General features: G+C 36.6%; 1 protein-coding gene across 2 annotated transcripts in view; it reads left to right on the plus strand.

Moving 5' to 3' along the window:
* Window positions 1-20,706, plus strand: part of LOC149797356 (scavenger receptor cysteine-rich domain-containing protein DMBT1-like) — a 53,138-nt gene that overhangs the window by 27,051 nt on the left and 5,381 nt on the right. For both annotated transcript variants that reach the window (XM_089962115.1, XM_089962116.1), the window contains exons 6-9: window positions 9,552-9,706; window positions 10,272-10,450; window positions 12,116-12,269; window positions 15,069-15,271. In XM_089962115.1, coding sequence (XP_089818241.1) covers window positions 9,552-9,706; window positions 10,272-10,450; window positions 12,116-12,269; window positions 15,069-15,271 — 691 coding nt within the window. The remainder of the gene's footprint in view (window positions 1-9,551; window positions 9,707-10,271; window positions 10,451-12,115; window positions 12,270-15,068; window positions 15,272-20,706) is intronic.

Here is a 20,706-nt window from a genome sequence, read left to right on the forward strand (position 1 = left end):
TCTTGTACAGCTGTTCGGGAGCATCTCTGAGGAGTGTCCAGCAGTAGTCAGCCAGCATTGTAGTGGACCATTTTCCCTGGTATCTTTGTTCCATTGTTGCGATATCTTGATGAAAACGTTCGCCGTGTTCATCACTAACAATACCACAGTTGCTAGGAAAGAAATCCAAATGGGAATGAAGGAAGTGAATCTTTAGAGACATATTGCAGCCAAGTTTCTTATACTTCATCAACATGTCTTCTACTAGTTCCTTATAGTTTTCTGCCCTAGCATTTCCGAGGAAGTTTGTAGAAACTAGGCGAAAAGCATTCCATGCTTGTTTCGCGTCACCTTCCAGCAAGTTGTTGAACCGGTCATCTTTGAAAAGCTCTCGAATCTGAGGACCCACAAAAACTCCCTCTTTAATCTTTGCTTCGCTGAGTCGAGGGAATTTTTCATGCAGGTATCGGAATGCTGGCAAAGTCCGGTCAATGGCTTTCACGAAGTTCTTCATCAAACCTAGTTTGATGTGCAGGGGTGGTAGCAAGATTTTCTGAGCCTCAACCAGAGCTGGGTGTTGGATATTCTTCTCTCCAATGGCTACATTCTGCCTGTGAGTCCATTCCTTCCTCATGTAGTGCATTTCCCTTGCTCGGCTATCCCACTCGCATAAGAAACACATGTATTTTGTATATCCTTGCTGCAGTCCCATTAAAAGGGCAACTACCTTCAAATCACCACAGAGGTGCCAGCTGTACTTGTTATACTCAATGGAATTCAGTAGCTGCCTTAAGTTATCGTATGTCTCTTTCATGTGGACAGCATACGCTACTGGAATAGATGGAAGAATGTTTCCATTGTGCAAAAACACAGCCTTGAGACTCAGTTTCGAAGAGTCCACAAATAGTCTCCATTCTTGTGGGTCATGAGTGATTTTTAAAGCATTCATGAGGCCCTCAATATCGGAACAGAATATCAGATTACTTTCCTTTCTGAAGAAAGGCTCCAATTGCTGGTGGCGCTTTCGATATGCAGTAATTGTGACATCTTCTTCTAGAAGATTCCATTGTTGGAGTCTTGATCCTAGCAATTCTGCCTTGTTCTTTGATAAGTCCAAATCACGAATCAGGTCATTTAGTTCTTCCTGTGTTATTCTGTGTGGGGTTGATGATGCACCACAGTGAAAATCTGGATCACTGCATGCTGATGGACCAGGAGAAGAACAGGTCGACTCACCTTTGTCTTCGTCAGATGAATCAAGAGAATATTCTGCTGGAGGTTCTGGAATAGGAAGTCCCTCACCATGTGGAACTGGTCTCAATGCAGACGGAATGTTTGGGTAGACTATTCTCGACTTCTTTCGCTTCGTTATTCCGCCGGAAAGAGGAGGAACCAAGCAGAAGTAACAGTCATTTAGGTGGTTGCTTGGCTCTCTCCACACCATTGGGACTGCAAACGGCATTGATGACCTTTTGCAATTCAACCACTGTGAAAGCTGTGTTGTACATGTAGCACAGCATATATGCGGAGCCCAAGGCTTGTCTTGGTCACCAACCTTGCATCCGAAGTAAAGATGATATGCCTTCTTCACTTGAGAATTGATACTTTTCTTCTGGTTGGCAAATGTCACTTCCCCACAAATATAGCAAAAATTGTCCGCGGTATTAACACACTTTCGAGGCATTACTGTTCTTTATTGTACGTAAATGGATAAAATAATAAGTTTTATGTAACAGTAGCTTGAACTGTCTCGCACAACGTCTAAAATATTTTAAATGCTGAACCTATCTGATTGGGCTTTATATAGTACACTGCTTACGTCAGCTTCAGCAGCCGCCTGGCATTAGTATAATAGGCCTACACATGTATAGTACACTGCTGACATCAACTTACTTCAGCAGCGGCATGGCATTAGTATTGCATTGCATCAGAAAATGATGCAATCAACTGTGGATGATGTGAGCATGATGGTATTATGCAATGTTACATCATTATTCCGGATGTTGCTGCAGTCCTACTGGAGAAATTTACACAGTGAAACATAGAAAATGAGGTATATGAATATCTTCAAAACGAGAGCCAATACAAATTTTTCACGGTTATATTCGTGTTCGGCACACCAAAATACTACAGATTAGGGCCTTTTCAAGTCAGTAATGATTTCACTGTTGACCAGTGTAATATGAAACAAGAAATAATATGGGTGCGCCTGTAAGACAGTTGACAACATTATGCATGATTGTTAACACCTTGACTTTGTCAGGAGGGGTTGTGAAAGTGAAACATGTGACACAGAAACGTGACCGACTGATAATAATGATCCTTGACAAAGTTAAGGGGGATAAGTAAAACAATAAATATTTTCTTTTCCATTGAAAAATACAATTGTAAGAGCGGATACAATGGATAATATATCATCCGCACATACATTAATCGATCGGATTTATTCGTCCGGAGTATTTTGTATTTTGTTTTTATCTTATCAAGTTTAAACCGTAACGTGCATAATTTAAAATTAGACTTTTATCACATTTAACTTCAACAATATGACATCGATTTTATTCTTGGACTTGTTCCTGAGTCAGCAATATGTATCAGCATCACTCATATCATCGATAAACAACGAAAAAGTAGAATCGTCTGTCTGAAAAAATGTGATATTATTACATTGCACTGTTAAGAATTTCTTTGTTTACTATATGTGCGCGTGCATGATAGTAAGCCATTATATATACCCGTGCGCGAAAGATCTTTATTTTTCTCGGCCGAGGGTGGACTCACAATCTCGACGTTGACGTTCTACGAACTCATGAACGCACATACATACTTATCATCAGAGATTCCTTTCTTAAATCAAGGTGTCCGCGTTGGTCAGTAAGACTGAAATGCATCCGTAACTATAGCGGATTATGACATCTCAGATAAACCGGATTAACAGGTACTGAAACAATTTAATGTCCGGGTGACACTTCAGGAACAAATGCCTATATAGTATATCCCTGTTGTGCCAGCTTATATCTTTCAAGATTTACTTGGTTACACACCAGATTAACTGCGATCGTTTATTTGATATTGACAACTCCTTTAGAGGCAAACCTACCACGACCTTCTGGATTATTGTTATGTTAGGGAATATTTGGAGGGGGTGATATCGCTTTCCATGCATCAGCGATTAAGGGATAGTATGCATCGATCATGTTGTTGATGTTTTTATTCAGCTCGTCCATGCTAAATACAGGAAGCTAAATTGTTGGCAGATCTGATTCCGTTATCGAATATCTGTTCGCTAATATTTGTTAATGTGACTAGTATTTGTTATCATGCTCAAAAATTTCACATTCGACTTCAGTCCAGCATAATATTTCGATGAACAATTTCGAGGTCCAATGCAACGTGGTTTGGGTACTCTGATAGCTTGATGATTTTCTCCCTCCGATAATCGCTTCTGTACGGATACTCGTTTATATAGTTGGTAAAATGACTTGTGTAGTTTGTTGCTCATTTGTTCGTGCTCGCGATTACTTTCATGGAATAATACTTTGATATCATCTTCGGTATATTCATTACGGATTATATATACCCATTTCATTTTAATAGGGAGAGCTTTGCCCTCCGGAGTAAATATCCGAATTCCCTATCAATGATATAGGGGCTAGCTTCAATTGTTCTCCATAGTCGAGAATTCTTATGATAATTTAGAATGTTTCCCCGATACGTTCCATTGTCTGAGACACAATCAGATTGCTGAGGGCACGGTGGTCCTTGATGAACAGATGCTATATCTGGCCATGCTAACACAGTTCGGATCGACGATTGATATATATTGACGCTGTAGTCAGGCGTTGAAATTTCTAACGCGGCTGATAACAAAGGCCCATGAACCGTCATATCGATCTATAATTATTTTCCTGTGATAAATATGATTATGTGCAGGAAATCATTGCTGATCTGTTCGATTTTACAACTTCCCGTACGTATGCTCACAACATTCCAGTCTAGTGTTCCATGATACTTATTTTTATAAGGAAATACAAGTGAATTATTTGCTTGCAACCCACCGAATGGCTTTGTTCTGCTATTTGGCCAGCAGTAATATACTCGCAATTGTGCCAGTACTATTCCTCTGGCTGGAAATGCCGCTGGAAATATAATATCAAACTCATGCGTGGTTGACGTTGCTGTTAATGTGGACGTTTGTAGTGATGTCTTATCAATGATGTATTCTAGTAATCGTAGTGATCGATATTGTGAAATTATATTTAAATAATGGAGCTAAATCCCTGACTTTGTCAGGGACATAATCCTTGTCTTCAGACAAAAGGTGTTGGGTTCCAATTGGTTTATATTAAACATGAATTATTTTTTTCGAATTATTGATCTGATATTATTACATCGTTGAGACCTGATGATATCAGCGATGATATTCTGACGTGTGCTCGTGTTTCCGCTGAGAGTAACGTTGTACTTTATTAGCCGCACACGTGGGTAACTTTACTGCGATGATTTAAAGAATACCATTAACACCGGTTACAACGACAACACCAATTTATAGTACTGGTGTTATTAAGTACGTGTATAATAATGTGCCTGTCATATTTACTATTTCACCGGCTCCGGCGGATGCAGCCTATAAAGTTATATCAGTACCATCGATACGACTGCGCTATTTTTGTTTGTTTTCATGTATCTTCATCAATGATATTTTTCAGTTGGCTTTACCACAAACATGCTTGCTCGTATCTGAAACGTTGAAAGTCAGTTGGGTGATTCATTACGTAGATTGCTTACACTTCAAATAGGTGGTATGTTGGCGACAAATTCAGGTCACCAATATTACAACACGCCAAAGCCTATTTCTTATGATTTCATCACGAATATTTCATTGTCGTTTTGATCCTATATCACTAGCATAGATCCAAAGATCCAGTTAGTGGATATAGACGCATTGCAAATGTGATAGATACTATAAATGTTGCAAAGCCGAATAATGTGAACCTATACATACTTTTAACTTCAGCAGTATAATTGATGGATTTATTGAGTGGGGTCCATAATGCTGATCCGGACGTTACTGTATATAGAAAGTTAATTGGGGATATATGGATATACGTTGAACTACACAATCGGTAATGATTTTATATCATAAAATTCATTAAGGGCTCTATTCCTGTTTCTACGAAAATTTTCAAACGTTGTTGTCAACGTTGTTTTGCCGCCTCATTGTTTGCTTTTGGTTTTCTCCCATTGATAATTGTATATCTGCTCATGTTTATATCGCCAGTCATTGTATCACCACCTTTACCGGTACGTCCAGTAATATCTCTTATGAGAGTTAGAAGTGATTCTTCCGAGTTTTTAATTTTACCGTTTTTAACAAACACGACGAAGTGAACTTCGGTTGCGCCTAGAACCCATAGCATAATATCCGTCAATGGGGTATTGCTATAATCGTCGTTAGTGATCTTGAAAAGCTACAACTTCATTTTGGTTCATACGTGCGAGACGCAAAATATTAGCAAGCCCATCATTGACTTCGTCAAGGATTGCATATTTCGATAAGTCACCTTGGGGCTTGCCCTGAGTGAGTCTATAAGCAGATCTTCCGTAAATATCTGCCATTAAAAACTATTAACATTTTTAAAACGACCTCATGTATATTAGTGCACGACTTTATGCGGCTGTATGCGGTGGCAGACCAGCGTCATTGGTCCGTGATGGCCCTGACACAGCGTTGAGTGCAGTATGTACTTCCGGGCTTCAAATTGATGGATCTGTTAATGTCTGTTTTGGTAATGTTGAATACCAAATTGGTATGTCACCGGCTAAGCTAAAGTATCGTAAAATTTATATCAGCGCGGCTAGCCCGTACGAATACTAAAAGCGAATCAGTTATATGTACAACCCAATGAGTACCCCTACCACTAGTGGTAGGATCAGTACTGCCATCGATTTAATGATACCGGTTTTAACAGGGTTGTGTTGTTCCGGTAATTGATCACACTTAAAAACACCCTATATTTTGGATGTTAATTTCTTAGCAGCATCAAGCTAATCAAAACTGGACATGGGAAGCATGTTTAGCGATCTGTACTGGGCAGTCTCAGACCCTGACCATACCATGAATGGGGGTTTCTGGCAGTCTTGGAAGTATTTAGTCCGTGGCCTGTAGCTTTCATTAATGCCATCCCATCGGAAGTTCCAACGGCAGTAAGTGCAGCTGCTTTTCCAACAGCTGAAGCTTCGGCGGCTATCAACGCTTGTATAGCTGCAAGAAGTGGAAATATACCACCTGTAATGGCTATGTATTTAATGGCACCCGCGGTAAGATCAAGTCCAACACCAGTGTTTGATCGTTTGGCTTGATTGAAATGCTTGCGTTGACATTTTGTCAGTGATATTTTATTTGGATGCTTCGGATTGCTTGAGATCTGTGCTGATTTCAGCGATATTTGTATCCGAGAATTCCTTTTTAATGCCGATAGTAGCTTTTTAATCTGACCAGAAGTCAGATTATATTATATATTGATGATATGACAGTATAATGTCATGATCGATTTAAATAATAATCATGCAATATATCACGAGTGATCTAGTTAAACATTTTCCACTAGGGCATCAATGACTCTCATTCGTCCTCTAACAACTTCAATCAGCTTTGTTTTGTCTGATTGTAGCGATTGCTCTATAACCACCAGCAGGCAGTGGTGCTACACGAGCTCGAAAATGTATGTTAACGACTGACTGCCTGAACAAATCCAGGTGTTCCAGTATGAACTAATAGATCGGATATATTGTTGTGAAATCTGCTATCTGCAAACCAGAATCAACATTCTGATAATTCCCCATGAATGTCATCAATCACATACAACATGGTTATTATCAAAGTTCAGCAATACTTCTTCAGACGATTCTTTGTGTATGTTTATTCTCAAAGAAACTTCAGTTACTTCAAGCGAGTCAAACAACATTGGATTTTATTCTGCGAATCTACTCTGGCATTTTCCAGAAACGAGATGAATATATGTCATGGTGCTGATACCCTATGATGTGATGCTATCTGTCATGTGAATAACCCATCAACATTACTTTGAATACTGTCTGTAGTCATCGTCAACCATGAGAACGTATGATTTACCACCTGAGTCCATGAAAGAGAGCAACCGTTGTTCTTCATTCAGCGTTTAACATTCATCGACGTGATGCAAATCCCAAGTTGAAATTTTCATTCAGGTATAGTACTGCGCTGATAGTTGCAGCTCCTTCAGCATCTCCTACATGACCTTCACTTACATTTATGTACTCGAGTAGATCAGTGGTATCCTTTAGGAACATCATTGACGGACCTGCTGACCTCGAGTATTCATCGCTGTATCTTGCAAAGGCAATGTACCGTGTTAGCAACATCATCATTTTCGAGACATGATTCAGTATTCTTTCATATATGTGGCGCTGTTAAATAAAGCCATGACGCCATTATTAATAAAACAAAATGAAAGACCAATTCCGTATCCTGTATTATCTGCTTTCAAAATTCTACCTTCAATCTCAATAAATGCCTCAGCGGGCAAGATATATCTGCGTGTATCCTAAACTTGTAATTCCATTCTTCCACGAGCGTTAGGTAAATGTGCGTCATAAGAATAATATTGATAATCACGCACCGATCCATCATTAAGGACTAGTGCGTCCATGTCAAATGTTGGATTAGATATAAGCTTGAACATTTTGTTATATTTGCTGTTGTCTACCACGAACACGTCTTCCTGCTATTTGACTTGCTGTTATATTCCTAGTTCATTTTTTGAACCTTTCATTTGCAGCTTGATTTATTATTTTTCTAACATTTGCAGGTATAAATTCAGTGCTGGGTAATTTTATTGTCTCCAGTTTTACTGGTGGTGGTTTGCGTATTAATCGTGCTAGCATATCCTTGATTTATGATGCTTTACTAGCAACATCACAAACAGCACCAATACCTTGATCAAAAATAACATCAATAAATTACATTACTAGTTGCTTTGCGATCGGTATTGCCTTTGGGGCTATCCTTCTGAATAAACCCTGAACAACATCCCGGAGTCATCTCCGTACATCTCTTTATACGTTGGTAATCGCGAATTTTTGCACTGACCATTACAGGTCCATGTTGAGCATTATGTATGATTATCTTATTTTGTTGTCACTGATCTAAACTGCATCAATAACTGCGGTAGTCATCAACGATTTTGTCAGTGATGGACTGATAAACATGAATGTCCATGATACCGCCTGTAAATAATCTCTGAAGAATGGCAACTCATTCATTCAAGACTTCTCGTGAATTATTGCCGGCTCGTATTCCGCCAATCAGAAATTTTAATCTATCAGCATCATCAAGGACATTCTAGTTGCATAAGGTAATACGTCCTCTTCCTCTAGCAGCAAAAACGCTTCCGTTTGCTCCTTCTTCTTCCTCTCTTGAGGCTTTGTCTGCTATTTACTTTTCTGCTATGGTTGATTTCCTTTCTGGCTTTGCTTTTCGAGTTGCTGCTTCATTTCTTTTTCCTTTGGCTTTTTGTTTTGTTGCTTTACTTGTTCATATTACTCATATACTGACTGGTTAAAAATGTTAATCTGATTAACATCTTCCTGATATCTGATAAGTGGAAGATCAAAAGCGACGCAATATACATCTCTAACCCAATGGGAAGATTTCAGAATTTTAGCATATTCGGGTTTTAGATGCCTGTCTCTATCATGATATCCATACGCGCCAATATCAAGTAATTCGTCTGAGTTCTTGAAATGTGCAATACCTTATGGCGTAAATTTATTTATAATGTTAGTTCTAACTTTTGGCAGCGGCGATAGCTTATTTTCCGGTTGTGGATGATGGGGTTGCCCGGGCTGTGGTTGAGTTGTTTTGAAGACGGTCAACAATATCAACAAGCAATGTCTCAAGAGCTCTTTGTGCTGCCTCAGTTGCTATGACAATTGTCATGGTTGGATCGACAATCGGTGTAAATAACTCTTCTGTACCTGCTGTAAATTTCACGTAAGACTCCTGACGCGGTTGTAGTTGTTGCCTGACAGAATCACGGATAGTGAGATATTGTTTAATTTCATCTAGTCGCTGTCGAGTTTGTTTAGCTGTGCGAGATTCCAGGGTTAGCGTTGTTATGGATATAATAATAATAATAATAATAATAATAATAATAATAATAATAATAATAATAATAATAATAATAATAATGAATTCGTTAGGCCACATAACCTTCCCCTTTTGTACACACACAGCAGCAGAGAGCGTGAAGACCAACAGTAAGTGTCGGGCTGGCAAACGAGGACACATAAAACTATGACACGGAAGCATCAGCAGAGAAAAAAACAAAAATACTCTAACCCGATTAGGGGCATTGGTTTAGTGTTACTGACGTCTGTGTGTCATTTTAGTAGGAATGGTTATTATCACAAAAGGACTTCTCCTAAATGTGGCCTGTTTAACGTCTCTGCTGCTAATGATATTATTTTCATTATTATTATTATTATTATTATTATTATTATTATTATTATTATTATTATTATTATTATAGTGTGGCTGTTGCAACAACAAACGTATCTCTAAATAATGGGGTTTCAACCAGCGAATACCTTTCCGTAGATTGCAGTGGATGGGAAGATCATATCCGTCAATGTGGTATACAAATTCCACCATCAAACTGCGGTTATGCTGCGGTGAACTGTTTGAGTGAGTCTTGTTTGTACATGTTTTTCGGCTATAGACGCGTTTACGGAATTTTTCAGTATTATACTGAATATCTTCCTAATGAGAACATGCTGTGCTGATGTGTTTTTTAAGATGCTCGATATCACATTGTTGAACTTTTAAGTCTTATATTAAGGGCATAGCCTTCCTCGAAACAATACAAGCTGAAACATGCATTACGGATAATTACTATTCATCTTGTACGTATATTGATTCTACCACTTTTCCTATACATTTTATAGAACCGTACACTTTCTTCCTAAAATACAGATACAAATGGTGCGCTTTTAGTAGAATCCATGTGGTTAGCTCGTGTGTTCAAGACAAAAACTTGTTCTGTTGCAGACATTATTATGATAGGACTACCATTTGTATAGTATAACTATATAGTATATTGTGAAGTAAAATGTAACGCAAATAAAATAGTGTGTTTATGTGGGAAATAGTTTCGTTGTCTAGGGCATATATTTTACTACATCTCTCATGCTTGTCTAATTTTATAACTACGTTGTTTAGATACTCATTCTCATCTTTACTTACATTTCAGACTGTTTTTACCAATACACCAATAACACAGGCACGGTTGTATCTCCAAATTATCCATCACCTTATCCACCCAACTGGAGTTGTCTCTACAATATAAGACCACATGGACCTTCAATATCTGGTCTGTACACTTTGAATGTTAATGAGGTGGACCTATACTATCCAGGGGATGAGGTTCTGGTAGGTACATGATTTATAAAGACCAGCATCATTTCAGATGTACTGAAAAAGTCATTAGCAGAAGGGTTTTGTCATGTTTAATCTAATTTGTTTTAAAGGGACTGTCTCTATTGGAAACATATGCAATGTTCTAAATTTATTTACGATTCTAATATATTTAAGGTTTAACGGAAAATTTATTTTAATTTTCATATCATGTCTAAAAGTGCATACGATTAAAGTATCATTTTGGGGTGGTTTCATTATGTACAAGAGTTACATGTTCCATAGCTGCATCATTATACTGACAGACGTTACAGAAGAGGATACAAGGCACGATACAATTCCAATGTGTATGCATCTATAATTAGTTAACTCATAGTCCTACAAAAAGGTAAAATACCTTATTCTTTGTTTTGATGTCGATTTAAGCCACTGTTTCGTGTGGTCAAATTAATGACTCGCCATTCTGTCGAAAGATATCGTGATTATATATGTGCAGGCCCACAGGTGGTAAGTGTTAGGCAGATAGCATTGCCTTTCAATGGCATAATTGAAGACTTTTTGACATTGATAGAAATCATATGCTGTCAGATGAAGATAAACATCTTTCAGTAACTCACATGAAGAAAGTATTGAAAGTTTATGAAAGAAAAATAAAAACAAATAATAAATGGATTTTGAAGCAAACATTCCGTTTGGATCGTTGACTACTGAAAAATCGACGTGACTGTGTTAAGTTTATTTTAAAAAATGTAATACGTTTTCTTTTTCTATCTAATATATCAAAGAAGATGCCATGTAATATCTAATAAAGTATGAATATATCAAACTATTTCTAAGGAAATATACATCTAAGCATTATTTAAAAATATTGAAATGACAGAAGTATTGATTATTGCTTTAAAATAATTACATATCACTAATCTAATGTAAACAATTATCAAATTCAAATGACATGGTCTACGATATGAAAATCACATGCTGTTAACACGTGTTTCAACCAGATCAGATCTAGTTTTCAGTAGGTGTTTTGTAATGCTGATACTATACTGGACCACAGCAAACTTTACATTTTGTTTTACTCTGCAACTCAATTAAGCACACTTATTTTGCAATAGTCAAAACAGGAAAAAACCAGGTGAGCATCAACTATGCTTGATACTTGATTTGCATTTGTTATAATCAAAATATATACTTGAGTGGCAAGTTTCAATACATTTACATTATTAATATATCATGGTTGCAAGAGATATTCATCAATGGTTAGTATTAAAATACGTATGAGATCATTAAAATAGCATCTTCTCGTTAGAGCTTCACTGATGGTTAGTATTAAAATCGAATCTTACTGTAACTTTTGAAGCTGGTCTGTACCGTACATTGAACAAATGCATGCTACTTACTATCACATAAGTTTGAAGTGAGCCAAATCACTGGAAAACGTTCTTTTGAGAGTTTAACGTATTGGAAGATAATATTCCTTTGCATGTGCATACAGTTTATTGTAGGTTCATTAATGTTTGTGGTGTTCGCCTGAAATAAAATGCAAAATTAATTCTTCCAGTTATCCACTAAAAACGAACAAAGTATACTACTGTAAAACTATTTGCCTGACGATAAATTATCTCGCTTCATTTCTCCTATTTATGCTGACGAATTAACTGATACAATTTGTTTTCGAAGGTACGCGATGGATTTCCAGGGAAAACATTGTACAGCTGGAAAGGTTACTGGAACACATATGGAAGTCCGGTAACTATAATAGCCAAGGAATTCAATATACACTTTTACTCCGACGGTTCCGGTGAATCCAAAGGATTTCAAGCACAATGGGCGCGTATGTATCGAATGGAAAACAATTCCACAAAGTTCCCTTGTAGTATCATACTTGTACCTCTACTCCAGAAACATATAATTGTTTTACTTGTACATCATCAGCGATAGTTTCTGCATATATATCATCTCATCCATTCCACATCCTGTATCCGCGTGAGGATCAAGTTTACTAATTTGGTACTTAGATGTTCAGTTTCCTGAGTTTAATTCAGGTTTTCCACCCTGTATAACTATTGTTGTACTTGTAATTTTGTACAATAGTGAAGTATTATATCATAATATGTATTTCGCTGTCATAAAATTATGTCACTATAACCCACATTTCACTTTTTAATGACTTATGTTCAGTGTTGTATCTTAAAGGTATTTCTCAAGCACCGTTCATACTAAAACGACCAAACTATATGATTAAATGCATCTCTATTAATACGAGATATTTAGAGGAAAGAATGTCAATATGATCTACAATTCGAGTTTAACTGGCTCGGATTATACTTTTGAGTTTATGAGATGACGATATAGTTATATTCCATCCTGTGTATATGCTGTTATACCTGGAGGCATGAAACTTGGTGAGCACATGCAGTTTCTGAGTATAATATTTTATCACATACGTATATCACTGTGTCTCATATTTCTCACACCAATAAAACTGAATACACGTTTTGTTGTAACTATTAATGCTAGAATTAGTAAACTATCTAGACGTTTATGTTTGTTTTAGTACCCTACCCTTGAAAAACTAATTTCACATGTTAGCTGCTTGGGTGAAGTGTGAGCGTTTACCTCGTGGACACAGGGGGTTCCTTGCATATTATTTTGTCGTTGGTTTTGTTGATGTTATGGGTTGAAAGCCATTTCTTAGCACACGATAGGCTATAAAAGGCGGCCAGTATATTTGATGGAGGAAGAACATAGGATAATCCCAGGAGGAACCACTTACCCAGGGGAAGCTGTTGTGACGCATTCGCACATACCCACACTGCTTTCTGTTATATTTGTGATATTAACTCCTGACCACACATGTTCTTAACATGCTATATGTATACTATTGTATCCTAGTATCATGACAATTAGCGAGAAGAGGGAGCTTAATTTCTCAAAAGAGAGAAACATGTGACATATATTTATGCTTTAGTGAATTTGTTAATTATGTGCTTGAATGACAATTATTCGGTGCTGTTTATGTTCAAAAAATAACTCTTGATAACTGAACGGATCTCGGTTCGCACCAAGCCATAATAAATAATACAGATCACTGGACATATTTTATACACTTCTAACATAGTGTTAGTATTTTTATTTAACTTGTGACAGCATAGATATTTCCATGCGATGAAAATTCTAGCCTGCTTAGAAGATTGAATGTGTATTTGAATATAGTAATACTTATGCTGTTTCACTGGCAAATTTTCCATATCGATGATTATAATGTCACGAATATATTGGCTTAATAAAGAGTAACATGATACAGTGAAAACCAACAAGTTTTCTATAATTGAAAAATATAATTTATTTCCCTGAAAAACAATGTAAAAGAATTATAAATAACACAGATATGGTGAATGAAGTCTTAAAGTCATAAATATTATATCAATTATAAACGTAATGAGGGATCTATGTTCCAAACGTATTCCGAATGATGGTCTGTATTGCAATAATCAATAATACAGAATAGGCACTATAATATAATCCCAAAATCTATTTAAATAAATTCACAGAAATTTTATACAGCTATTGTTCCAGTTAATTTGATATATTTCTGGCACTGTAGTTCCAACTAGTGACCCAATTAAATAAATGAATTGTCCTATTGAATAACGTCCAGGAATAATGTTTACTAGTAAGAATGTATAATTCTCTATGATAATTCTCCTATTTAAATTACAAAAAACGCAATAAAGAAAAGGCAATAAGATGCATCAGTGAATATTCCAGGATTTTAAAATTTCTGTCAGGAAACACGGTCACCTGGGTTACAGTAGCTAATTAAGAATTAGATCAGCTTGGCTGTCACTATAAGTTATGTCCTTGTATGCTGTACACACGAACGAGCATTGTAAGTAGATGAGTATGGAACGCACGTTTCACATGAGATTCAAATGTAGTAACTAACAAAGATAATGCAATATGCATACACTATTCTTCAGACTTTTCTCTTTCACGCATAGGTATACAGTCTTCAAGTTAAATTTGACTACCAGGGATTGAAAATGGTAATAACTTTTAACACTGACTTAACAGCGTGTAATATTCAAGTCTGATTAAAAATTGATACTGTTTATTATTTTAGATACTTTTTCTTCCTCTTTGGAGTATGTGCATATACATGTAGACATGGAGTTTACGGCAAGCTAGCACAATACTAATTAAACGTTAAACAAAGACAAACTATAAACAGAACAAACTCATTTAGTTACAAAAGGGTCGAACATTTCTTTGCCAATATTACTTTAGTCCCCATTTATTTTCTGCACGGTAATTAAAGTGTGCAATGGCAGATGGCGAGCTATACAGTCTCAGACAGAAATTATTATAATAAATGTATTTTGCCCTTATAGGGATAAATATTTGTGTAATGTGTTCAGACGCTTGATCAACGAATAAGGGGAATACAACATATGGGACATACGAAACTGTTTAGATGGTCAGCGCTCCCACCATTTACTATATTGATGAATATCTAGTAAATTGTTTTCGTTGTTTAATTTTTAATGTTAGAAATGGAGGCTAATGCATGTTTAGAGATGCAAAGATTCATCCTGATGTCATAGTATTTAATTACTTCTTCATGTCTAAGCGTTGGTCCTCGAGGATGCGTTAACAGTCGGTTGTGAGTCATCTGGATGGAATATTAAAATCAATACTATGATTCTACGAATGCTGCATCCCGACGTTAACCCCGAAAATATACACATGAATATGCGGTCATGTACAGGGAAAGTGACTGATGATGGGTTACAGTTCCTACATTCGTTTACAGGATGCGACACTCAGATACAGGTATATAGATAGGAGAAAGTAAGTCTCTTCCGTTTAAAATAAAAGTGTTACTAGAAACACATATAATGTGCTTCAGGAAAGAGCATATCAGCTTATTACATATGAATTATATGCATGTATTTTGCAACATGTACTTTACAAACATAATACATTGTTCTGGACACTACACATGTGAATGATTGCATACAGAAATTAAAATTTCCATTTAGGAATAAACTTATTATTTAGAAAGGAAAATTACATTTGCCCATGACAGCTATTTCATTATCTCTCTGTATCGTTCCGAACAAGATTAATATAATCTATGCTGAGGTTTGGACTGACAAAAGGAAATCCCAGTCGCGGGGTTATATTATTTATTGACCCACTAAGCTATGCCTCATGGGGATACAAATGATGTAACCACGCACAAGGATTTCCTTGACTTGGTACAAACGCCGATATATATATTATTTTCTCACCCAATGTTTTCCAACTAAATTAAATAACCCGCACCCTTGCAATTTAGTTAGCAGATTCAAAACACAGTATTCATCAGGTACTATTGTTGCTTTTCACCCTGTATATAGATCATAATGTTCTATACTCTGTTATGAAAGTTTGAACAATTATCTACGTGGAATCTAAATATATATGCCGTTCTTTAAAAGGGAAAAACATAAAGAAAAAGTTATAATTATGTGTTGGAAGTTTTGCTCATTGAGTGTTTCGAGCCACGTACTTTTGTTTATACTGCACATTACGACGAACTTTTTAATGAGGGGAATGGGATGACCTGTCGATGCTAATTACACAAGTTCTACCCACGATAGAAACATGAATTCATTTGAAAGTATTACTGCATCATCACATTTTGTCGATAGATGTCATATGAAACTGACATTAAATAATTAATATTTTATATGGTTAAATTTTAACACTCATCATTTCTAAGTTTAAAACTTTATATGGTATGCAAAGGTAATATAATGCGCAGTACAATATGACTATGTTTACAGGGTACAGTTCAAACGAAGTGTGAAGTGATATGATGCAATTTCTAATTCATGACTTTCTTGGAAATTTACATTTTATATCCTGGAAATATGGCAATTGTTGTTATCACTATACGCTACATGAAATTCTTTTCATGGAATAGCACGTGGACTGGTGAATGAATCACTCTGGTTATTAAGCACAGGAGCTTAGACTTGTAACCGCATTATTATGTTTGCTTCAGCTTGGGCGGATTGTGGGTGTTTCACGAAGATACAAGAAACCAGCTTCACATAACATTTCGCATTTTGTCCGGCTTAGCAGTAGCAGTTGAGAGAGTTTAGTTTTGTATGACAAGCTATTTGTATTGCCTGTGTGTCTAGACCATGCATTAGCCCGACTTGTGTTTGCGTGTGCGAGTGTGGCAGACATGTTTCATATGGTGTTATCAAAGTTGGAGAAGCCTTAAGCTGCTGTATGAGTATATTTTTTTCTTTATATATCTGTTGTTGCTTTTTTATTGTTGTGGTTGTTGGATTTTATAAAATCTCCATCTGGCACAGCATAAAACTTTAAAGGTTTCGTTGTAAACATAGTTCCTAGCGCGTGAACATCATGACTGAAACGGCCGGTCTGAGATAACCAAACTGAGATAGAAAAGTAAGTTAGCCAAACGTGCAGATTGTTCTGTCCAAATGGGTTAGACATGATGGGAATATGAGTACGTTCAAGTTATAAAAGAAACAATAAAACGTCTTTAATGAACAAAATATATCCTAATAGCGTAATGCAATGACAAGCCGACTACATCGAACAAACAAATATGACATAAATCTTAATTGCTTAGCAACTATACTAATTTTGGCCAGCCATCTTGAGACACAAATCTCTAGAGGCTAACGAAAGGGTGACAACTAAAAGTCTAGAAAAAAGCATGGTTATAAATAAAACTGTTCCTAAGATAAAATATACACTGACAGTCTTAAAGCATATTGCATTTTAAAATAGTTACATCCATTATCGGCTTGGTTTCACAGAGGTAGAAGTAGAAGCGCTGAAAATGTCCAGAAATTCTAACTCGAGCACTGTAAATATGTACAGAAAAAATGCAAGCTTATTAGCTCATTATAATTTCAATTATAGATGAAAGGGATAAATAACTATTACATACACTAAATTGAAAGAATGGTTCACTGAACGTTCTGCCTACACATCAAATAAGCAAAAGAGAATATAGAAGGGTATATCTTTGTCACTTTGATAACTAATGCCAGTGGAACTTTCCTGATATTGTTCACTCCTTGGCGTGATGATAATACATAGTGGGTGTTGAATCACTGGTGTTGGTCACTCAAAAACAGCGTGTTGGATAGTAGATGTGGAATCTGGAGGAACCAGGTGGATTCTGGGGCAAAACCATAAATATACAATTATGAATATAATTACATTTTGATAGCCTTTGCAAAGTACCATTGGGCTCATGAAAGGGTGAGATGATACACTTGATACATTTAGTGTGTAAGCCTGTATAGTTATATCTTGATTACGGAAATTAGTTTTAAAACAAGAACGATAAATCAACACTACCGCATAAGAACACAAAAAAATTAAACTTCCGGAACACTTGAAAGGGGTATTCCACATGCAAACAGACAACTTTCTTGTCTACCGTCACTCTACCGTTGTTGTAACCGATGCCCAGCAATATATTATCCAAAACGCAAAATATGTCATAACATGCATCATGGAGCGAAAAACACCCTACGGTATATTATCTGGTACCCAGGTATTTTCTCTTCAACACACTGACATCTACTATTCGGCACCTAGCTATCTATGATCCAATACTTAGTGATCTAATTTCGAATGTTACACATTTAATATCCAACACGCAGTTTAGATTGACGAAAACTTACTAATATATTAACTATATGTGGTCGGATTAAAAGGAACATATAAAAAACAGAGTTTAAAATCCTTATGAATGAAACTAATGTTCATATCCTCTAAAACGTCCCTATTATCTGTTTATAAACAATGTAAAGCCTCGATTCCCCTACAACTTATCTATCGTCCCTTATGTCTTTGACACCGTGTTAAATTTAGAATTGACTCTTGTCTTACATCACTTAAAACTCAGCGTACGACTATAGATCATATAATAATCGCAACAATATAAGAAAAATAAAATTAACTGATATTTGGTAAGCAAAGATGAGGGGCGTTGGATAGTCGATCACTTGGTACTTTTCACTCCAAGAGCGAGATTATGGTATAGTGCGAGTCTTGCTCACTTGATATTGTTCACTCCTTGGCGTGATGATAATACATAGTGGGTGTTGAATCACTGGTGTTGGTCACTCAAAAACAGCGTGTTGGATAGTAGATGTGGAATCTGGAGGAACCAGGTGGATTCTGGGGCAAAACCATCCCTTGACATTTTTAGGCGCTATAAAAGCTCATGTGCAATACTAGTTAAGAGTCGGTTAAAGTAAATTTAGAATATTCTGACTCGTTCTTTTTCCATACGTGTGTTATGTCATTAAATTCTAGAAAACAGTTTCAACTTTCCCCAAACTCTAGGAGAAGCAAAAAGATTGAAATTTTCTGCATTCCTTTGAACTACAACAAAATATCTATAATGTATATACGTATCCTCTTATTATTGTGTTAATCCTCATCCGCTAATGTTCTTATCAGGCAATATCCAGTATCCCCAACAATGAAAGCCTTTACTTACTAGGAGACTTCAATGCTAGAGTGGGAGCTGACCATGAGGCCTGGTCCACCTGTGTCGGCTTTTACGGAAGGGGCAAGATCAACGAGAATGGTCAGCGACTGCTGGAGATGTGCTGCTCCCACAGCTTATGTGTGACAAACACTTTCTTCAAATGCAAGGAGATCCATCAGGTGTCGTGGAGACACCCACGTTCACGCCACTGGCACCAGCTAGACCTCGTCATCACCAGGCGTGCAGAACTGGCCAGTGTCCTCCTTACCCGCAGCTACCACAGTGCCGATTGTGACACGGACCATTCCCTCGTGGCCAGCAAGGTGCAAATATTACCCAAGAAGCTGCACCACGCCAAGAAGAAGGGTCACCCACGTATCAACACCTGCTGTGCAAGCAACCCAGAGAAAACACAGCAGTTCATCAGCAAATTGAAGGAAGCCCTCACCAAAGTGACACCTGATGACACCATTGATTCCAAGTGGTCCCATATCCGTGACTCTGTGTACAATTCAGCCATCACATTAAATTTAATATGGATTACTGATTTTATAAGGTTTACATCCCCATCTAAGCCTTGACCAATATACATCTATTACAGAGAAAAGTTAAAGAAAGATGAATAGATTTTACAAGGGAATATTTTGCAGTTTTTTGCGTTGTTTAATGCTTTTAATTACTTCTCAAATCAAATGGATCTTTCTACTTTTGGCGGAGAAAGCTTTTGCTTCTGTTTTTCATAATAAATTTTCCATGAATATTTTGTACTGCAAGTTCTGTAGAAACCTTCAAACTTTCAAGAAATTTAACATGAGCCTTTTTTAACTGACCAATATAATATATCGTGTGTGCAAAACAAAACTGTTGTTTGTCATTTGTATCTTATTATTGTATTTAGGATGAGAGAGCTCGATATTATAAACGTTTTGTAAATATATCCCAAATAGTAAGTCGACAATATCGTCTAACTAAACCAAAATGAACAACATGTCACATTTGCATGGTATATTAGTAACTAGGCATGTAGTTCAAAGTTAAAGTTTTAGGTAGTACGCATTGATTCCGAAGTTTGTTACTTACCTAATATTTAATTATAAGTAGTCAATAAACTCCCTACGATCCATAATTGGGATATTTTTCTATGAATTCGGAAAACTCTGCTAAGGTCAATTGAATTTGTGAAAAACATCATAAAAATAAATAAAACATACATTAAAGGAAAATCGATTATATAAGAAAGTTGGAATTATGAAAGGACCGTTTGAATTGTTTACTGTGATAATTTTGCGAACCGGATCCCAAAACAAGGTGCTTTTTCTAGGCTAACTGGACGGCTAGGCTGAAAACGCGTTTGCACTGGAAGCAGATTTGTTTTTGCTGTGTGCTTTTATAGCATCCAGTTCAGATCATTGAGCCAAACGGGTAGGCTTTTGGCCGCTGAGCCTTCTACTTCTGAAAATGGATGCAGGTTCATAATATGTGACTTTACATTGTCACAAATGTATGTGGGCATACACCGCTTTCACAGCCAAAGATCAACACCACCATTTCCAGGTTGGATAGCTTGAATTGCAGAAGTAGGGAAACTTCACCGAAATGTGAATCTCATCGTCTGGGTGATGATGGTACTTCCCTGAAATGTCAATTGTTTCTTATCTACCTAGTGCAGTTTCGCCTAACAAGCTTCCTCGAAACATGTTATCAATGATTTGGACATTGATAATGGACA

The sequence above is a fragment of the Sinohyriopsis cumingii genome, chromosome 6 (assembly GCF_028554795.1).
Source record: "Sinohyriopsis cumingii isolate HCF-2022 chromosome 6, ASM2855479v2, whole genome shotgun sequence".
Lineage (NCBI taxonomy): Eukaryota > Metazoa > Mollusca > Bivalvia > Unionida > Unionidae > Sinohyriopsis > Sinohyriopsis cumingii.